Source organism: Astatotilapia calliptera, chromosome 5 (genome assembly GCF_964374335.1).
Source record: "Astatotilapia calliptera chromosome 5, fAstCal68.1, whole genome shotgun sequence".
Lineage (NCBI taxonomy): Eukaryota > Metazoa > Chordata > Actinopteri > Cichliformes > Cichlidae > Astatotilapia > Astatotilapia calliptera.
In genome coordinates this window covers 28,644,545-28,666,525 of record NC_137426.1, presented here as the reverse complement: position 1 = coordinate 28,666,525, position 21,981 = coordinate 28,644,545, and the positions used below count along the sequence as shown (strand labels likewise).

The following is a 21,981-nucleotide window of genomic DNA, read 5'->3' as shown; positions in this document are numbered from 1 at the left end:
GTAAGTATAACACTGCTTTTTCATCCAGGTTGTGTTCCTGCTAATGTCCCTTCATATTGTTCGTATTTACCATTTTCAGCAGCTGAGACAGATGTTTGTTTGTTTTTTCACATTAGTTTCGTATTTCTTTGACCTTTGAGCTAACACCAGCATCAGGTCAGAGGTTTTTATTTTCCTTTGCTTTTTATTTATTTAAAAAATGCATTTCAGAGATCCAGTTTACCTCAGTGAGTGAACAGGTGATCATATGCCACAAGGCTATAGTGCAGCAGCCCAGGTTCAAGCTGACCTGTGTCTCCTTCTCTCTCTTCTGTCTCCCCACTTTTTTTGTCTGTTTTCACTGCTGTACTATCAAATAAAGGTTAAAATGCCCCAAAAAATAATCTTTAAAAGATGCATTTATGCTGTTGACAAGTTAAACCACCTGTACTTTTTCTTTAAAAAACATTAATTAATGGACTTAAGTGTCCATTGATAAAACTGGTATGTTCTTTACTGGACTATAAACAGATGAATGTCTCATTGGGAGCCCTTAGATCTGGAATGCACTATAATTGGTGTTTAAGGAAGTCTTATCTGAAATGTATATGAAAGGATGTTGTCCACGAGTCCTGTTGGGTTGGTGGGAAGGTTAAGACCTGTCACTGTCTGAGCCAAGAAGAATAACATTAGGTTACAAAAGATATTTATTTTCCACCATCCGGCTGTCTGTAGACTTAATAGAGTTAACTTTGTGATGCATTACAACAGGACCTTAGTATAAACTAAAGTCAAAGTCTTGCAGATGATCACTCTGCTAAGGAATGTTAGCCAGCCTTCTGTTTTCTTCCTCCCTCTTTCCTTCCTTCAATCATATGGACAAATAATTGACAGGCTCAAGGGTGCGTTCAAGGGCATGAGCTTATATCTTAAGTGCTCCGTCTGACTTTCTCTTCTCCTTTTGTCTCGTTCCCTCTCTCTATCTCTCTGTCTGTCTCACTCTGTTGTTCAGATGCCAAAGAGATCGTGCTGAAAGCTCAGATTCTGGCCGGGGGCAGAGGCAAGGGTGTGTTCGACAGCGGCCTTAAAGGTGGAGTGCACTTAACGAAGGAGTAAGTATGCCCCTACGTGCATTTCACACTGTGAGTTACTGTAGGAAATAGATTGATGTTATTTTCTCCAACAACAGCGGCTTTTACAGCGAGGAGGCTCAAAGAGCTTTCTGAAGATGCTCCCTAGGCACAAAGACACAGTCAGGATTACTCGGGCTGCAAATAAACATTTTTCTTTCTTCCACTGTCTCGTTTTCGAACAACTACCCTCAATTAAATGTTGAAAAAGGGGCTTTTAAGGTCGACTGAAGCATTACTCACCCCATTTTCAGTTTCCCCGCTCGGGTTTATTGGGTTTTGTGCTACTATTTTGTTCCTGCTCAGAGTTGCGAAGTGTGATGGATGTATTTCTTCAATGAGGGCTCACTCTGAAATCTTATGCATTTTTCAAAAGGCTAAACAAATCTTAAAAGAGCTTTACTTTGCTCAGGAACTGCATTTCCCTCCACCAAGTTTCCCCCGTATAAAATACATAAATAAAAAAAAAAAAATGCTGTCTTCTTAGTAAAGGTAGCTACAACTTGCTGCCACCGCAAAGGCAGAAAGGTGATTTATGACAATTGTCCCAAGCATGTATCATCATCACCCTACTTCGGGGTTCGGAAAGGCCGGAAACTTTTTCAAAGTGAGATACAGTGAAGTTCATCGTCCCCAGACAGTGACATGAGTGCACAGTTCACCTTCCTCTCATCTATCAAAGGATGAGTACAACCCCGAGCTTCATTTGTATTCACTTGCAAAAGCAGAGCAGGCTAACAGAAGCAGCCTCAGCATGCGTGCTGCTTTTAAATGGAGAGAAAATGCGGAGTTTGATTCACAGCAGTGTGCACGTGTACCCAAAAGCTGTCCTTCATCAGAATATTTTGGACTAATACCGAGAAAGTGCTGAGACATATTTCTTTTCAACCGAACAAAGTTATTGAGAGGGGAAGAAATGCGCTTTCATCTGTAGACCCCTCCTGCTTTTTCCACCTTTATTTTAGAAGTCTTTTATTTTTTGGCTTTATGATAAAGATTTATTTCAAAGAAGTGATATTGTTTGACCTACAACCTCTGTCCTTTAGCCCCGCTGTCGTTGGTGAGCTGGCCAATAAGATGCTGGGTTTCAACCTGACTACTAAGCAGACACCAAAAGAGGGAGTGAAAGTGAAAACGGTGAGCCACTGCAGAGACAGAGGGAAGGAAAAGATCTCTACCCTCACTATCTTTTCTTGCCTTTTTTTGACCTCATTTCAAGTCATTTTGAGTCCAGTAATTAATTTCTGTCATATTAATATCAGTTTTGTTGTTGTTGTTTTGTGCTCAGTTTTAATAGTAGCTAGCCCCCGATGTTTACTTTTGGGTTGCACTAGCTGGTGTTATGGCTCATTGCATAAATTGAACAGAACCCACTGTGAATTTAAAGTGTCTGGTAAACAACTGTTTCTGTGCGCCACTAACAAGCAGGAATACTATTTTCTCTGCTCGCATGCTGCATGTCGTCCCCCCTGAAAACAGACGTTTTCCAGGTGACGAAGCCGTTTCAGTCTGTGGCTTGTTTGTGTGTCCTGCTGCCTTCCTCTTTGTCTCTCCTCATCTCTGTTTCTGTTTCCCCTGTAAAGTTTACGTTGAATCAAATGAGCATCACACATCATTTTTATTGACGGCGGCTAGAGAAAATTCAACAAGCTCAGAGTTAACTCGCTGTCTGAGGCAGAAGGCAAAGGCGGATAAAAGACACAAACATATGGCCAAAACCTGGATTAGATCTGACTGAGAAGAGAAGTGAAAACCAATTGGACATCTACAATCATTGTCTTACCAAGAAAATCTCACACAGCACAGAAATCTGACGTGGCAAAGAGCCGCCTAACGGCTCGAGTACAATAACGGTGTAGTCAGAACCCGGCGTTTCCGATGACAGCCAGAGCTCAGCTGTCAACCTGCCAATGGGAGCACACACCAACGCTCAACCCGTCCTACAACACAGATAAGGGGCAGCACTCGTGTATCTGTGTGGATTTTCACTCTCATAGCTCTGAATGAGAGATGAGGAAACGAGGCGGGACAGGTGAGCGAGGCAGAGAAAGATAGAAATAGACTGTGGAGAAAAGAATAGGTTTAGTTTGAGAGAAGAAACTGGTATAAGTCAAACGACAGGCAACTTAAAAGGTTGTTTGAGTGAGTGGGGAAAACAACTTTCGGACAAGAAGATAGGAGCGCTGTCTGTTAACACGGAGCGCAGAAAAGCCGATCCATCCTCATTCACTGGGCGATAAGGTGGAAGCAGAACATAAGGGCTGTGCATGTTCAAACAAACACCCCTTCCACCAAACCTGCACCCCATTAACCACCACAGAACTGATAGTTTCCTGTCAAGTCTTTTTTTCCTTTCCTTTTCAAATGGGCTTCCTGCTTGCTTCCTCCTGCCCCTCTTTCTGAATGAACACACAATCCCTCTCTATTTGCCTCTGTTTCTTTTATTCATAACAGATGACATTTCCTCAGAGCTGTTGCACGTAGATTGTGCCAATCTCTGCACTCTGCTTATGTTCTTGTTTTGTACAGCTAGTTGTAAATGTGTTACTTTTAAAAGATAAAGTTAAACATTTTCGGAGTTTTTGTAAATACTGGTCGGAATAAAGGGGAACACAAATGACTTATTTCCCTTTTTTTCCCCTTAATAATAATGTTTTCTTAGTGATGTCAGATCAGTAACATAGCTACCTTCTTCTATCCAGCCCCTCTGTTTTTGCTTTGCAATGTGCAGGTGATGGTTGCTGAGGCCCTGGATATTACCAGGGAGACATATTTTGCCATCCTAATGGACCGCTCCTTCAATGGTCCTGTCATGGTAGGAAGCCCCCAGGGAGGTATGGATATCGAGGAGGTGGCTGCCAGCACCCCAGAACTCATCTTTAAGGTATAACATTTCTGCTTTTCAGTCATTTCTAAGTTGTCAGTGATTACCAGCTACAAGAATAAGAAAGAGGGGGGGAAAAAAAACTTGAGAGCAGTCCAAACTTCCTTGAATTAGACATCTTACCATGATGCTTGTTCTTTACTGGCACAGTGGAGCTCTTTATAATCCCCTCACCATCTTACTTTAAAACTGATAAAGGTTTTGGTGGGGGGGGTGTTGAAATCATACCGAGTTTCCAGATGGAAGCTGAGATCTGTTCGCGCACACACAGCAGAAGCTGAACACGGCACACGCATACAGGAACACACTGGAGTTTAACATGTGCAAACACACACAGCCTTCGATGTTTTCTTTTGCCATTAATGAGATTTTATTTACAGCTTCTCGACAGCACGGCCTCATCGTCGTTAGCAGATGTAACCTTGAAGCGTTTACAGATGGCTACCTCCAAAGGTTATATACGTGTATCTTATTTTGCTAATGTGCGTTGTGAAACATCAAGCTGAGACAATTACGTTACATTAACTTCACCAAAGACTGTAGAGTTTCTATAAATGAGAAATGCGTGGTTTTACTATCAAACAAAATGATTAAAATAGTTATTGTCCAGCCCTGTTTGGTGCTACAGACTGTCTGTACAGATGGATGAGATGTCACCAATAGGTGAAGCAGTAATGATGTTGTAAATAGGAGATGGGCAGTGAAGATTAGGCTGTTTCCTACCAGATGAAATGCAAACACTTGGGTTTTGCTGAAGGATGATGGTGTCAAAGTGAGCACCATCAAGTTGACTTTTTTTTTAAATAAAAACCTAATTTCCACATTGATACATGAAATTATCATTACTATGAAATTCATAATAAACTGAATCTGCTTCACTACAGTTTGATTTTGCACTTCCACATCTAACCAGCACTTGGAACACAGACGTGCCTCCACAGGAGCGTGCACACAGGTTCATGCCCGGACTTTTGCACTGCTTTGAAATGGATGTGTCTGCGGAGCAGTGACACTGATCCATCATCATCAAAAGAGAGAAAACAGGAGGATATATTAGGCTGCCAGGCTGACTTTTTGTCCTCCTTTATCCTGGAGCTTAATGTGACTGCAGTTTCTTTATATATGGTCTCCTTAACTTTTTGTTTCCCCGCGGGGGTTTCTGTCAGTGAAGAACGTGCATAGGAATAGTTGGTGAAAAGTGCAGAAGAAGCAGGTGAGATATTTTAAATGGAATAAAACTGTAGGTGTGAGGTAAATAAGTAAAAGAGCCAGCAAGTCTTATTTATATATGTTCAGCTTCTAATCAGCCACCGTTTCTCTCTGAACCATGTGCTTTTTTGGGTCACACACTCTGCTTTATGGAGGACGGATAACCTCCTCTGCCAACAATGATGCTATCAGTCATCAGCAGTGCTAAAGGGGGAGGATAGAACGATTTGAATATGGAGCCAATTGCCCAATCCTAATAAACACACATGCCCAGAACTTCCCACAGATCAGTCGATGCATTATGCATAAATTACCTGCATGTTATAAAAACCCAGTGGAATGTGGGTAAAGGATCTAAAAGGATAGATCTGGATCACTTGGTGATGGATATGCTCCCTGAAATTTTATTATGTTACACCATGTTACTGTACTCCTGCTTTGTGCAAGCTATAACTCTGGTGTCTGATTCTGGTTTTGTACAGTTTACGTATTTTGTGGTCTACAAAGGAAAATGAATGACATGGTTTAGGAAAGAAACAGTTCGTACATGTGCAGATGCTCCACTAGTACCTCAGGGATTGCTTCAGCTACTACAAATAAGCACTCATTAATAAGATAATCATAAGCATTTATAAAAAGTTTGATGAGTGTGATGAGCACTTTTAGATATATTTTTGGGAGGTATTGTGATCATCTTCATAGACAGCCTATTGCTGTTAGAGAGTTGGTCCATTCTGTGTATGATTATCAGAAATATATTGCATAGTTTATTTAGGATATAGCCTAATGTTTACTTCTTGTCTTCGTTTGTTTGTCTTCCTCTGTCTTGCATATTCTCTACAAATCTACCAGGAAGCCATAGATATCTTTGAAGGTGTGAGAGACGACCAGGCACTTCGCATGGCAGCTAATTTGGGTTTCAAAGGAGCTCTGCAGAGACAGGTAATGGGCCCATGGAAGGCTTTAAAGTCACAAAGAAGGATCAGTGATTCTGACATTCATATATATGTAGGCAGGCAGATGCTTGCCCAGTCATAAATAGGCCATACTTTGGCTATTATTAGTTTTCCAGAGGCAAGTTGTGAAGTGTCATTATACTATGCTGACTTGCCAGGTGGTCTGTTGTCATACTTGGCAGTGAGGCACAGCACTGTGCCAGGCTTAGGGAGCTTACAGTACTAACGATATCATTATTTGGTAGAACATGGCACACACTGATTTTGTGAGTGAATCATGCGTTAGCCACTAAAACTCATCTCAGTGGGCCAGTTATGATTTTGAGGACAGTGAAACAAACATTTTCTCTCCTCTCCCCAAAGTTTTGAGTCATGTTCAGGCATTTGCTCTGAAAATAAAGCTGAGGAAGAATAGCACAGCAGTAGGCCAAGCTCACAGTCTGAATAAAATGTGTGCTCGGTTAAGATTACTTTAGATCTTTTTTTTTTTTTGCCTCTTAGTATTAAACCCTATTTTTATGGCAAAATTTCAAGTATTTATTTCTGGGCAAATTTACACAAATTTTGGTTTTTATTCAGATTTTCTATGTGTTGTTTCACATTTGCCGTCACAAGCACTGGAAAAAACAGTTAACTTCTGGTTTGTGTGATTGCTATTGTTAGCAAATCCATGCAGGCTGTTGCCCATATACAGTATAAAAAAAGGCTGAATTGTGTCTGTGGGTTAACGGCACCTTGCCGGGGAGGTGACAGGTGTGTTTACAGTGTCTGTGAGCTATGAAAGGCTTCACAGTGTGGGCCTAAAGCCACACAGCAGCCAGACTTTCGGCCTTGCATGCCATGTCAAGAATGTAAGCCGACGTCACAGCTTTGTGCTGGAAAAGGACAGAAAATCTGCAAGTCATGTTTCCATCACTGCAGATTGAAGGCAGAGCCGATAAATACCCAGAAACGCCGTCAAGCAGACTAGAGTCATTTGACCGATGATAAATGCAGCTGTACCCTTTCCCGCTGTAGAGAAAAGTCAGATGTTTGTCCAGTATAAAAAGGGCTTAATTTGTTTTCTTTTGCACAAGCTCTGACTGGCATGAGAAATCAGATAACTCAAATCCTAGCACATAGAATAATGAAATATATAAATTACAAAAAAAGTAAAAATCAAATCTGCCTTTGTGAAGCAAACTTGATTTGATGACATTTTTATTGCATCCTTTTTTATGGCCTGTTTTTGCTGGATACTGAAAGGAAATTGATTTTAAACAGGGAATGGGAGAAATAGAAAATTATTGGTTAATTGTGTGCATTGTTAGTGCGCTTCTCCATGGTTGCTGTTTGTCAGTTGCCAAGCTGTTTAATTCAGACATAATTACAGCATTTCTAAAATACCTTTACTGTTTTGAAGGAGCTGTGTGGCGACGGGAGCTTTGTGCAGATACAATTTTTTGCGCGTCTGTCTGCACTGTCAGACTTCCTTTGTCACTAAAGAAGCAAAGCTATAGAGAATTAAAAAGAGGTTCCTTTTAAAAGGAGGATTTCATTGATAATGTTTAAGTGCAGTTGTGTTTAATATCCCGTATTCTCACTGACAACATTTGTTTTCCACATTGTAAATATCAGTTTTTTAAATGCAAAAGGCACATTAGCAAAACAGGTATGCATCGATACTACATCTATGTGCAATCAAGTGAAAGGTGTGCTAACACCAGGTAATTTAACTTTGCCTTCCTTACACATTAATGCCATAAAAAGACACGGCGATGTTGAAGGTGATTTGCCATGTTTTATGTAGCCTGTGTGGGAGGCTGAGCAGCCTTGTCAGGGCTGACTACTCAGAGCCGAACCATCAGGTAATTACTGTCCTCTGTGGACCTCACAGGCAGCAGATCAGATTAAGAGGCTCTATGATCTGTTCCTGAAAGTCGACGCCACTCAAGTTGAAGTCAATCCTCTCGGAGAGACTCCCGAAGGACAAGGTACTTTGTATCATTTTTTAAAAACATACTTGCCTGTATGTTTGTTTGTTTCATGTGTGTCTTTGGATGTTTCCCGTCCTGCTGTCTGTAATTTCTATTAAACATTTTACACGCAGAACTCAGCATTTCAGCATCACGATGCTGCCACATATTAATCACCGACTGCGAGACAGAGGCAGCACTTCGCTCCTCTGGTCTAAATGCATTTCAGAATGTGAAGTGTACTGTAATTGCAACACACTGACATCAGCTTCTTGTCAGCATGACTTTGTCTGGATCAAAATCCAAATGGCTTCAGGGAGCAGAGCTTTCCATATTCACAGCATGTTCATGTTTGTTGATGTTTCCTAGTTGCTGATGATTAACTGAAGGCATATAATCTATCATCAGCAAGTAATGAGGGACTACGAATAGCAGCAGCGGCAGCTTCAGACGCAGCCTTTTAATTTATGGTCGGCGAAGATTAACCACTTTGAGATGTTCTGTGAAACTCTTATGGGCTCTGAGTGGAGCATTAATGAAATAAAGTATCATAATTAAAAATATATTGACATAGGTAACTTTGCATGACCGTTTGTAGTTTTTGAATTGATCAGCGTTTATTTCATATTTATTATTTTCATATTTATTTCATATTTTGCATGCGCACAAGATGTTCTGTGTAATCCCAGCAAATCTTTATAGGAAAGCTAACAACAAATAATGCTGTTTATATTTATAAATATATCAAGTATAAATGTTAAGATTTCCAAAATAATAGGAAGAAATAGTAGTTCCCAAGTTAAAAACGTTGCATCGGGGAATGCCCCTAAAGCACTTTAAAAACCACAAAAACTATTTAATTTATCATACTGTTCACTTGTTCTATTCTCAAAGGAATTATTTTCTATAATTGTGTCGTTGTAAACTGGCCTTATTCCAAATGCATGTGCTCAGCCAAAAGTACTTAACTTGGAATATGTCTGTAAGTGTCTCTGAATGGATGAAAGGGAGATTATTAAAAGGTTGAGCAATTATCATCTTCACTCGACAATGTTTATTGGAGTGAAGCTTAGCCTATTACACGCTCAGTCTATTGAAATTAACTTTCAGTAATTATATTCAAGATAAATTTATTGTGTCGTCAAGCAATAAATATTGTCTCTTAACTCTTTGTACTTCATGTATAAATGATCAGATGAGACACATGAGCCAAATGACAAACTGTAAAATAGTAATGCTAAATTTTCTAAGAAACGATTAAGGTGTTGGCCTTGATCAACATGTCTGACTTTGTGCTGCTGCAGAAGTAGTTACGGCTGCCACGATTAGTCGACTAGTCACGATTACGTCGACTATCAAAATCGTCAACGACTGATTTAAGTCGACGCGTCATTTGAAGCTTTGTAAGATACCAAAAGACGCAGGAATAAGTAGTAGGATTTAAGAGTGTAATAACGGACTGAAACAGAAGATGGCAGCACTGCATGTACAAGGATGCCAGCTGCCGTTAAACCCCGAAGAAGAAGGAGCTGTGTCCCAGACAGTGTTGCCAACTTAGTGACTTTGTCGCTATATTTAGCGAGTTTTCAGACCCCTTAGCGACTTTTTTTCTAAAAAAAAAAATCGCTAAAATAAGACGTGAAAGCACGTATCGCTTTTACTCTCAACAAGCAGCGGGTGCTGTAACGCAGTCAGTTCTTCTTTTACTCTTTTACTCTTATGCTGTTTTGTGGATTACAAGGTTTAAAACTACTTATAAACACAGACACAAAGTAACTCCACCAGAGCGCCTATTTCGGGTCACTTTTGCCGGTCCAAGCCCGGGTAAAGGAGCAGGGTTGGAATTGTGACATTAAAAAAACAATAATTGCTAAAAGAAATTTAATTTGTAGTTCTAAACTCTAAATGCATTTAGGACGTTTTTTACTCACTTTATGTCTCTTCCACGATGTTATTTCTCTCTCCAACAACATAGGTTACAATTAGATTAGCATGACCAATTATGCAAATTAGGCGATGACGTCATTTAGCGACTTCTAGCGACTTTTAGGACAACCAATAGCGATTTTCCTTACTGAGGAGTTGGCAACACTGGTCCCAGAATTCATAGCGCAGCCCAGCTCAGTTTCCAACAATGGCGGCAGCTAGTTAGTTTTAACTTTACTCTTATTATTCTTTCTGGGTCACAAAATAAACGTTTAACATATTTTCAGGCAAGAATGTAGCTGTGTAAACCTCAAATATCTGCTCAGTTTATCAGGACACCACATATTTTCAAAAGCTCTCCGACGTTTTCGGAGACGTCTGTTACCCACTAGCTCGTTAGCTAGGCGGGGGCAAGGCTCACTAGAGCCGTGAGAACACCGGACTCCCCGCAAATCATTTTCAAACCCACCGCGGTCTTTCGCTACTCAGGTTAAACATGATATATAAGTCACTTAGATAACTTGGAAATGTTATTGTTTGGCTTTTTTTTAGTGTTTTATTTGTTCCTGAGTTAATCGGTTTGGCTGAGATCAAAGTTATAGTTTTTACACAGCTGAATAAACGTCAAGCAGACAGCTGATTATCAGAAGTGTGAGATGCTCGAGAATATACTCCAGTGTCCTGTTATATTTTAGATAGCAAGGAGTTTATTAAACTTCACTGAAACAATCTGCAAATTTCATTCAAATTTAATAAACTATTATCTTGTCTTTATTTTTAGTTAGCACCTTAAACACTTAAAGCTGTAAGCTAATGATAGTTATATAAGAGCAGATGCTGCTGGTGCAATAAGCTGTAGTTTTACGTCTAATACTTGCATGATCTGATTAGTCGACTAATCGCAAAAATAATCTGTGACTAGTCGACTATCAAAATAATTGTTTGTGGCAGCCCTAAAAGTAGTTAATAAAAAGATGGGATATTTCAGTCATTGAAAAGTGTCTTAGATTAGTAATTTAGAAGTACAGTCTTAAATCCCCCCTTATTTCTTTATATTTTGCTAGGATAATGGAAAAAGGGGTGCAATGATTTACTGAAACACGCAAACATCCATGGAAATACAATATATAAGGCAAAGAGTTAATTAAATTCTACTGAGCTTAAAACTCAACATTTGGTAAGACCAACTTTATCTTGAGCACAGCCTGAACTCTCTAAGCAAACCTTTCTTGGCATTTCCTGAAGTAATCCTCAGAAATAGATCTCAAAGCTTCTTGAAGGACATTCAAAGCTCTTCTTTGGATGTTGGCTGCCTGTTCAGTTCAGCAATGTTGCTGATTGGACTCCGGGGACAGTGACTGTTGTGTCTGAGTGATGGTGTTTCACTGTGTGTTTTCTCTATCCAGGTATATTTTTACTGCATTGACGGTTTGTTCGGGATCGTAATGTTAAAAAAAATGAAAGTGCTGCCAGTCAGATAGTTTCCTGATGGTATTGCTTGATGGATCAAAATTTGAAGTGAATGAAATACAGCCAAAATCATGACACAGCCTCCACTGTGTTTTACAGATGGCTCCAGACACTCACTGTTGTATGTTTTTCCTGACTTCCTCCAGACGGGTTGAACCAAAAATTTCAAATGCGCTTTCATCACTCCGTCAGCCCTGCAGCCGCTAATTTTCAGCCCAGTGGTATTTGGCCTTTTCTACCCCGTTTCCCTTCATTAAGAATTCTTGATTCAATGAAGAGTGGATGGATCTCAAGTCTGTTCATTTTCTTTTTAGGCTTGCTACTTCTTTTGTCCTCCATGTATCCAGTTTCCTTAATAATGCCAAGATACTCACATACAAGTTATATGAATCCACAACAGTAGTTCATCCTTGAGTCGAGTAACTTTTTTTTCATATACTTGAATGTATCATAGGTCAGTGTTAAAGGGCTTAACAAGACAAAAATTCCTCTGAAAATGGTCAGGTACAAGGACTGGAGAGAAAAGGCAACTTTTAATGGTTTAATGAAAAACTTTGAAAGGCCTTCAGAAAGCCTGGAGCACTATTGATCAAAAAATTTTTTAAAAATTACAAGAAAGTCTGTCTTCTTGGAGGAAAAAGATAAAGACATGATTCAAGATTTTTGCACAGTAGAATACAATTGGATCCAATATCTACCAGGATTGTTCAATTTTAAAGTAAAATACCATTTCACGGCCCCTTACTTTATTTGAAAGTCACCAAGAGCAGTTCACATTTCTGTCCTCCTCTCATTTGTAGCAGGCACTAGCAAACTGTTGTGTCCAGTAAGAGTAATGTAAGAGTAAAGTTTCTGCTTCTATAATTTCTTGATGTATTTTTCCTGTATGGCGTAATCCCTGTTGGAAGCAAGCACTTCCAGTCACACAGAAGAACAGAGATATGGGTAAATTTCAGTCACCTTGATTTCCCCTAGTGACAAAAATGGAGGTTAGCAGGAAAACAATTCAAGTGCTCGTCATTCACATGAGAAGGCTGTTATAGGAAGTCACAAAGCATTATTCCAGCGCTTGTGACGCTGCCAAACGTTGGTTTTTGTTTTTATTTTTCTCTCAAAGAAATAAGAGTGATTGTCTTGTCTTTGGAGCTGAACACAGATTGAGTGTGATGTGTCATACACTATTACAGCGTGCTGAAGATGCATCACTTCTTTGATCCTTAGTTTCCTCAAAAAAAAGATGCTTGCTCAAAGTTATCAAACACTCACACGACAATGTTTTTGTGTGATTCGTTATGAATATTAATGCAGAAAATGAGTCCTTAAAAAAACTGAATTTATACGAGGGGTATGATTTTTTTTTTCTTTTTTTTTTTAAAGAAGGAAGACGCAGGTGTTGTGATTGAAGCAGGCTTTGTAGAAGGGCTTCACATTAACATCAGCTCATTCTTTGCTTCGATTTGTTCACACGTCGCAAGGGAGCACAGCTATTTTCTTGCAGGCTTTCGACAGACGTGTTTGGAGAAGGAAAATTTCTCAAGGGTGGAAAATTTGTATTTTTTTGTCTCGTTTGGTAATAGCTGAATACATTTTGTAGATAGACTGCAATAATGGATGTGTCAAAACAGAACAAAAAGGAATTGTGTAGTGAGGAAAACGCTTCACCTGGAGGACGCAGCATGCCGACTCCCCAGTCCCAGGAGAGTCTGCCGGCTCAATGTGTCTTGTGTCCATGTATGTTGCTCATGTTGCACTCATAAAATATTTGCACATTTCAATATTTTCCTTCCTTTCCTCAGTTTCGCATCAGGATTGCCTGAATGTTTAAATGTAATTAGCCATTAAGTGGAATAGTTAATATTGAAGGTGCTATAGAACATTACCGTAGTTCATTTTAAAGCAAAGTGTGGAAAATACTGTGAGGCCTGAGACTGAAAACTGGACTGGAGAATATAAAGTCAGCACAAGCAGCTGGTTAGCAAAGCAAAAACTGGAACTAGGAGACGTGGTCCTCCATTTGGATGTCATTTTTATACTTTAGGTTTTGTATTAAATTAATTGAGCTTCAATATCGGGGTGAATTTGTTACCTTTCCCCCTACTTTCCTGGTTTTAATAATAAGCTGAGCTAACTGACTTCTGGCTCCAGCTACAAATTTAGCAAATAGACGTGACTTTTCAAATTCTCACCAAGACGGCAAATAACTGTATTTCTTTTGAATGTCCAGTTATCCCTTTCAGTTAGAGTCACTATTTAAGTGTAAGCGCTTCTACTAATTTGTTACATTATTAGTGTGCGGTATTTTCAGGTGGCTTTAAGAGTGTAGAGTCTTTGAAATACACACTCTTTGATGTGTAAAGGAAATGTCCATTTGCTATAATAGTCTTTTCCTTAGAGGCAGTGTCAAAACCACATACCTTAGTGAGCCTGAAATAATTAAGACCAGCAGACTGAGGGGACACCCTGGAGTTCATTACTTTCAGGTTTTAGAAATGGTAATTAGGGTTTTTTTTTAATGTCTGGATTCTGCTTCCTCTTTCTCACTTGTTCTATTTTTCCCCCATTGCTGTCTTTTACCCATCCCTTACCGTAGTGGTTTGCTTTGATGCTAAGATCAACTTTGATGACAACGCTGAGTTCCGTCAGAAAAACGTGTTTGCCATGGATGACATGACGGAGGCCGACCCCACGGAGATGGCTGCAGCAAAGTGGGACCTTAAATATATCGGACTGGATGGGAACATTGCCTGCTTTGGTAAGGAAGCGAATCTCTCCATCAGACCCGACACACCTGCTTGCACATACACCACCCAATAAAGGAGTTCTCCCCTCCTGCCATGTGGCTTTAATGTGTCTCTTAAGTAGAGTAAGCGAAAAGCTCAGACACAGTTAAAACTTAGTCAAACTAACGGCAGTCTGTGCTCTCCTCCAGTCCACATTACAAGCAGCTTTCTGAAGACTCCAGAAGGATTGCTGCCATAACCAATGCGTTCTAATTAGCTATAATCCACCCAGAAAGTCTCCTGTGAGCCAGATTGTTAGCATTCTCATTAAAGGCCCCCTCTCTTGTCATAAATCAAAGCTTTTACAGTGTACAACTGCACTAACAGGTGCTCTCACTTCTTACCCCGTAGCCTCATAAACACATTAGTTGTCTGTTAACACTTCTCCTCCATTCTGCACACAAACCCCATTCTGCATCCCCAGCTCCCAGGCTCTCCTAAAGTAACAACAGCTTTTAAGGCCCCGCAACTTCCTTGAGAGCTCCGTAAGCCACCAAAGTGACAGCTGTTAAAGCGAATTTCCCTTTTATTGAGACCTCGGTTGGGGAGCTTGCCAGGACGCAAGTTCAGCTTGGCTAAACCAAATTATGTAGGACATTTTTGTGCACTTGGCTCCTGCACAACTCAGCAGGGCAGAGGCACAGGCAGTTGGCTAAATGATGACATAGTCCACAGTCCAAAAGCATAGCACAACCTCTTCTAATCAACACTCTCTTCTCTGAAGTCGGGAGCTGAGTTGTAATCAAATTTTCTCTGTGTTGCTTGACTTGAATGTTTCTGATTAGAAGATTTCCAGCAGATTCACTTTTTAAGTGTGGCATTTTTTTCCAGCTATTTGCTCGTATTTAGTGGATGACTTAGCACTGAATTCCTTTGCGGGTTATTATAGTTCATGCCATCTTTCCTTCAGTGTCAGTAATGTTACTTTAATTAACTCGTGTCTGCATGTATCGCACTTTGTTCTCAGGCACGTCTGTTTCAATATCCGAATATTAGCCTTTATTTAATGTTCAAATTGTTATACTTTAGCCTCAATTATCGTTAACACAAATATGTGAAAGTGCATAAAAACGAGTGCCTAATTATTACATTACATTGTCGTAACAGTGAATGGAGCTGGTTTGGCCATGGCCACGTGTGACATCATTGACCTGCATGGAGGAAAGCCAGCAAACTTCCTGGACCTGGGTGGTGGAGTCAAAGAGAAACAGGTGTACGAGGCTTTTAAGCTGCTCACTGCCGACCCAAAGGTAGGAACAAACTGTTAACAAAGAGGTCGCTTGCCTGCTTCTTGAACAGCTTGACTGTAACAGTTGAGTACATAAGCTAAATTGGTTACTGATTTTTAAAGCACAGCTTGGAAGAAAAAGCAATTTTACCACCTGTTGAATTGCGTTTGATATTGCAGTCATGTATTTTGTCACAGTACATTCATAAAGCTCTATCTGTCTGGTTAGAGCTTTGTCAGTGCAACTCATTAGTCTGGGGACCTTGGCATATGCCCATGTTTAACTTAGGAAAACAGACTCTGGGAGGCTGTGTGATTATATGCCATCATTTCAGTTACTGTGGCATGATAAATTGGCGCTCTGTATTCTGCAGTAACTGCGCTTGTAAAGAAAGGCTAAGACGTGCAACCGCGTGCGCTGTGAACACGCAATAACGGGCGCATATGCAGCTCAGATTTAATGCACATATAAAACTTTAAATGAAAAGCATGCGACAGAAATTCTCGCGGCTGTGAATGAGTGGCAGCTCGGGGTGTTTTACAAGTGATTCTGCTCCATGTTCGGAAAGCTAATAATTCCAAGCTAAACAACGTAAGCCTTGTAACGATACCGCAGTGCTGATTGTGTGTTGACAGTTATCACATCGCTAAATCCCTCACTGCTGTCACTCCTGTATCCCAGGAATGATCACGGGTTCGCTCTCTGGGGCGTCTCTACTTGGTTGTGTTGAATACAGAGTAGAATTAGATTGAAATTCAGTCCTCAGCTCACTTTTTTTTTAAAAATCTTTCTTTAAAAAAAGCACATGCTGACTTGATTTGGCAGTACATATTTTTGAAGAATTAGCTTCGCATCTAGTTTAAAAAGCTGTCTTGCCAGCTGGAATTTCCTCAAATGGCTTTCCAGGACAGGTTACTAAACAATACAGCTACAGTACGCTGTAAGTGCATGTGATACATAGTCTAGTCTTAAAATAGATATTCTGTATATATTACACATACCAGAAAGCTTTATTTCATCTAAAGCTCATTCGAAACACTGAAGTAGGATTTTTCATGGTAGCAGTGTTGCACACCTTTTGTTGATGAATGTTAAAAACTTGCTAACCTTAACACTCCAGCAGGTGATACATTGCCTGACTCGAAAAATCCACTGTGTGATCGATTTTGGTCTCACAAAATCAGCCCGGCAGACTGTGGAGAAAAATAAAAATGAATATGGTGGTTAAAAAAGAAATGCAATCAACAGGGGAGATTTGCTGCTCTCTTCCCCTGAGGGAGCCACATTTTTATTATTATTATACCCTTTTAAAACAAGTTGGATATCTTCAAAGGCGAGATCAGGTTTTAGTCTGTATCCACTGGCCCCCTCACCATCAAACACTCCTCCTGTTCCTCTTTCTCTCTCTTTTTTTTTTTTGTCTTGGGTTGATTCCCCAAATCCAGATGGGGGAGTAGACCTGCTGCCTGTCCCTCCTGCTGCTGTGTATGGAAACGGAGACGGGAAGCTCCTCCCTAACAGGGAAAAAAATAGAGGAGGATTGACATTAAACTGGGTTGGAAGCACCATTAGCATTTCAACCAGGGGAGCTGAGAAACCTGCTCTGATCTGTGGAGGGAATGTTAATCATTTCACAATAAGAGCATGCTGCTCATTTGCATTTGGTTTTTCTTTTTTTCCTCCCCACAAATTACTACTCCCAAATATTTAAAGGATATATGAGCAGTAAGTAACAGTAAAATCATACCCTGGGTAAACGTGGATGGGATGAGGTGCCGAGGCAAAATTGATCGGCTCGGAGCGTCAGTAAATTCTGTTTTTCCTTATTTGCCTTAAACATCAAGGCTTCAGTGCTTATTTCCTTCAAATGCGCAGCCTTTTGTTTAGTATTTATTCAAAGTTTAGAGTCTCAGACAGCCTGGTCTACTTGCATTTCACATCATTATTTTTCTACTGATTTAAAAAAACAAAACTTTTGCTGCTTTTGCATAATAGTGTTGATAGAGTGCCTTATAGGAATGCTTACTTCCACTGGCACTGAATAAAATGAGTTTGGTAGCTGCTGTGAGGAAGGCCAGAAATGTTCTGTTGCATATGTGAAAATGTGTTGTTTTTTTTTATTAGGAACCACTGCAACTTTTGAGTGCCAAGATTAAAATGGTTTATGTCCTGCGAAGAAAAAATGATAGAAGCCCATTCAGCAGGAAATATTACACTGTAATGACAGAGAGAAAAAAGAAGGGGAAAAACAGGTATTTTTGGGGTCCGTCTCTTCTTTCTGGCTTTCTTCCTCGGTTGCTTTTTCCGCTTTTGTCTCCCTCCCTCCCCTCTGTCTTCCTCGCGCTCTCTCCCTCTCAATCTCCGCTTTGATGTCTCAGGCTCATTGTGCTGAGAGGAGTGGATGCGACGCGAGTGTACCGCTGGCACTGAATAGCAGAGATGGAGCATGAGATGACAAAGGCTTCCTTTTCTTGTTTGCTCACTTCCCCAGAATCTACCCTTAAAGCATTCATTACCTTCAAATTATTATGTTGTGAATGAAAGGGGAAGAGAAAACCGATAAAATGGAGGGATACCGCATGAGAAGTGGGAACAAGACGAGAAAGAAAGTGGGAATGAAATTAATGCGAGAAAAATAAGCGAATCATAGAGCTGTATGTCAGCCCCCCCACCCCATCCTACCCAAGTGTGTGCAAGTGCGTGTTCGCGTTAACTATGTGAGATGTTATGTAGCTCAGCTGGGTCTACTAGACCAATAAGGTTTGTTTGAATTTAGGCCCCCGGCTTTTTTAACAGGAACATATTTATCTTCCATGCTAAAATAAATAGCTCCACTTTCTTCACATCCACGCGTGGAACAGTTTGATGACAGAATGCCTGAATTTATTAAGGTTTCCCTCACATCACCTGTAGGCACAGGAGCAGGCAGCAAATACCAACAGCCAAATAACCTCGTTATTGCCTTGCGCCTGTGCCGTAAAGAAGGTGGCAGATGGATGTTTTGTCCAACTCAACATCCATTTTGTTCTCCGGGCTTAAGGCTGTTTTCTATAATTTTTATAGGCTAGAGTAAATGATGACATTTTCCTAAAACACACTCTTGTTGTGGCTAGATGCCCGTATCAGGGCCGCCATTATATCAACCTACTAATTGTCAAGGCGGCTTATTTTGTGATTTATTGTGTCGCCGTTACGTAATTAATATTCTATTCAAGTAGGCCGAGCGTTTTCGTAATACTTTAACCTTTCATTCCCATATTCATGCGTCTCACTGCGAGTGCATAAAGGAGCCTTTTTCAAAGGTTTATTACAATGCGAAACATCTAAAGCCCTGATCTTATCCTTGACTACGGCAAACTCTGTGTTTTCAGATGAATGAGAAAATAAGCACGTACGGCAGCCTGTCGGTAAATGAACATGTCGTGCTGACTCACGAGTGTGTGTGGGAAGCTTGGTTAACATTACACTGAGTTTGTGCATGTCATGTGTTTACAGATTAGCCTTTCGTTCCAAATTTACTGTAATGCAAACTAAAGTCTGCAGCAGAGAGGCAGCGCGGTGATCCTGGGGATGAATACTGAGGTTCTTTCTGTTTCTTGACCGACAGTTCCCAATTTCCATTTTACAATTTATGAAAACTACAGAATCCAAAGCAGTCCGACTTTAAAAATGAACTGGCTTTCGGTGTAGATAACGTCTTCCCCTTCCAGAATAAGGTGGTGTTGCGGTGTTGCTCGAAGGAGAGTTAAATTTTCAGAGTGAGCGAGCTGTCAGGGTTCTGCCGCCCACTCAGTTGTTTCTGCGTGTGTTCAAAGAGATGGCGATAAAGAAAGAACAAAAGTATAATGTGTTTAAAGTTGTAAATAATATAAAACTGGGAAATTACACATTTATGTATCAAATATGATAATAATGAAAACAGCTATTCCTACATTGTGACCTTAAACATACAGGCAGTGTTTGTTTCTGCGTCTTATGACAGATTTTCTTCTTTCTTCTTTGTACATTGTTACCTTTAGGCTTGTTGCATACTGCAGTAGTTTGTCACATCTCTGCGTTGTTTGAGGTGAAGCAGGGACGCTATGAGGTGGAAGAGGCACAGACGGGCACATTAGCATTAGTCAGCCGGGGGGACCCGCCTCTGAGGCAAAAACAAGAGTCGCGTACATATTCATTTTTTGGCGTTGCATAATCACACTGCCGATCGTGAAACATCTTTTAGCTCGCACTGGTTTGTGTGTGAGTGTGAAGGCAGTTTGAAATGCTGAGACTCACCTGTGTGTATGTAATTTCGAGTTTCTCCCTCAGAGAGCTCTCCCTCCATTCTCACTTGCTCTCTCCCTCCCTCTCGCTCTCTTTGTGTGGGATTATTATGCGTGTCGCTCCAGCCCCCTCATTGCCCTCAAAGAAAACTACACACAATTTTACCTCTTTCCAGCTCAGTGACTCTGCTTTAACTCATCTGTGGTTCCCCTTTAACCACTTTCCTCGTTGTTGCAGTGACACTCCCGAGCCCTGCCGGCTCTAAGCCCCATCTCACCCTCTACAGGGAACACACCACTATTACTACCTTTCCAGCTCTGTCTTATGTTATCTGTGAAACAGTCTTTACTGGTGTTATACACCACTACTTATGTGCTGATGTATACCCAGGCATTTCCTGTCTGCTCCTGCTAGTCTGTCATTTCACTAGTTCTTCTTGTGTTTTCTGCTTCTCCTTCTCCACCTTTTATCTCTCCTTCTTTGTGCTTCTTCTTTCTTCCCAGCAGACTTTCATCTCACTAAATCCTGTTAAAGTCAATGTGAAGAGCTACCTTCAGTTTCATGCCTGCTAGTTAAATCCTGCAGGTGCCCAGGCACTGTTTCTCATCCCTGTATGGAGATGTCTGTACCCGTGTCCAGTGTGCTCCACATGTATGCAGACAGAGAAAAGGGAAGAGGGCTCAGGTCCAAGCCAGGTGAGCCAGAGAAATGTGTCATGAAAAGCCCATCATCCTTTCCTCACTGAAAAGAAGGAAAAGAGCTCTGTGTTACAGGGCTGTTTCCTAAGGGTGTTACAACACAGTTTGCAATGAAAACCATACAGCTCTTCCTGTCACTCTTAAGAAATGCAAATAGGTGCAGATAAATGCTTGTGTCGTGGCACAGCCACATCATACAGACGCACACACACGTAGTCCTCATGGGAGCCAAACAACTTTTAATCACAACAGTCACCTGCGATATTAGAGTCCCATGCTGCGTTATTTTAGTAGGAAAGAAATCACCTTTCCGCCTGGAGCCAAAGGCCTTTGGGAGATTCTGGTCCCCTGTGTTATAAACACAAGCAATGCGAGCTGGTGAGAAAAGGAGAGAAAGAAGAAAACAAGCTACCTCAGTAATGGGGTTCATTCCCAGTGTGCAGAGTATTACACAAGTACTAAATAGGGGGCCAGACATAAAGGGACGCATGCTTAGTCCAGTCAACGCACTGGGGCAGCTATATTGAGGCCAAGCTGCAGGAAGAGTGAGCACTGCTCGAGACAGGCAGACAGTTTGTGCGCTCCGAGGGAGCTGTGGCTCTCTGTTTTCCAGTTACTGGTTGCGTAGGTCATTTGAGAAAGCCTCCATCTCATATTGTGTTTTCCTGCAGATTTGCTTATAGTGCATTTAAGTCCCGTAGTGATGGATATAGGGTTAGGTTCTGTGTGCGTCTTTGAGGACCTTTTCGTCTCCAGCTCATTTAAAATCAGTGCAGCAATGTAAGAAGCTTCTATTATAGGCTAACCTTAGAGTACACTGACCCTGGCGATAGTCTGTGAAATGTATTCACCTTTTCTTTGCTATTTGAACATATAGTTTTTGAATGCATGTGCGTATAAATTTCAGTGCTTTCCATTCTGAGCTCCCAAGATTGAGGGCAAAAGTTCAAAACCCCTTTGTGCAGCTTTATAAAATACACATGTACAGGCTGAGGCAGCATGGGTGAACATACTTGATGAGACCTTACCTGTTAGGGAAAATATTCTAAAACACTTCTTCAGTAAAGACTCAGAGAAGAGAAACACACAGAACTTCTTGCTAGCAAGGGCAGCCTCCAGACTGAGACTCGCACTAAGAAACTGCCCCAATCTTTATTTATACTTCAGTAGGTGTGTGTGTGTGTGTGTGTGTGTGTGTGTGTGTGTGTGTGTGTGTGTGTGTGTGTGTGTGTGTGTGTGTGTGTGTCCTGCTGATCAAAGGGTCATGAGAGCACAAAAGGTACATCCTTGGTCAGGAAAGGGGGTAGTCTCCCCCACCCTAGATAACATGGTGAGGAAGTCCAGCAGTTCATCTATATGTAAAGAAGCACTTAAACTAAAACAGACATAGCTACATTAATCCTGCCGTAAAACAATAAAACAAGGTATGAGCTCTCATGCTCCCAGACGTGGGGGTGCATTCCTGGGATGCACCCCAAGCCTGCAGCCTGTTAGAGATCACA

General features: G+C 40.8%; 1 protein-coding gene across 1 annotated transcript in view; it reads left to right on the top strand.

The window, feature by feature from the left end:
• Positions 1-21,981, top strand: part of suclg2 (succinate-CoA ligase GDP-forming subunit beta) — a 102,603-nt gene that overhangs the window by 37,393 nt on the left and 43,229 nt on the right. Inside the window, exons 3-9 of the mRNA XM_026168671.2 lie at positions 992-1,091; positions 2,156-2,246; positions 3,841-3,993; positions 6,055-6,144; positions 8,035-8,131; positions 14,100-14,261; positions 15,397-15,539. Of these exons, the coding sequence (XP_026024456.1) occupies positions 992-1,091; positions 2,156-2,246; positions 3,841-3,993; positions 6,055-6,144; positions 8,035-8,131; positions 14,100-14,261; positions 15,397-15,539 (836 nt within the window). The remainder of the gene's footprint in view (positions 1-991; positions 1,092-2,155; positions 2,247-3,840; positions 3,994-6,054; positions 6,145-8,034; positions 8,132-14,099; positions 14,262-15,396; positions 15,540-21,981) is intronic.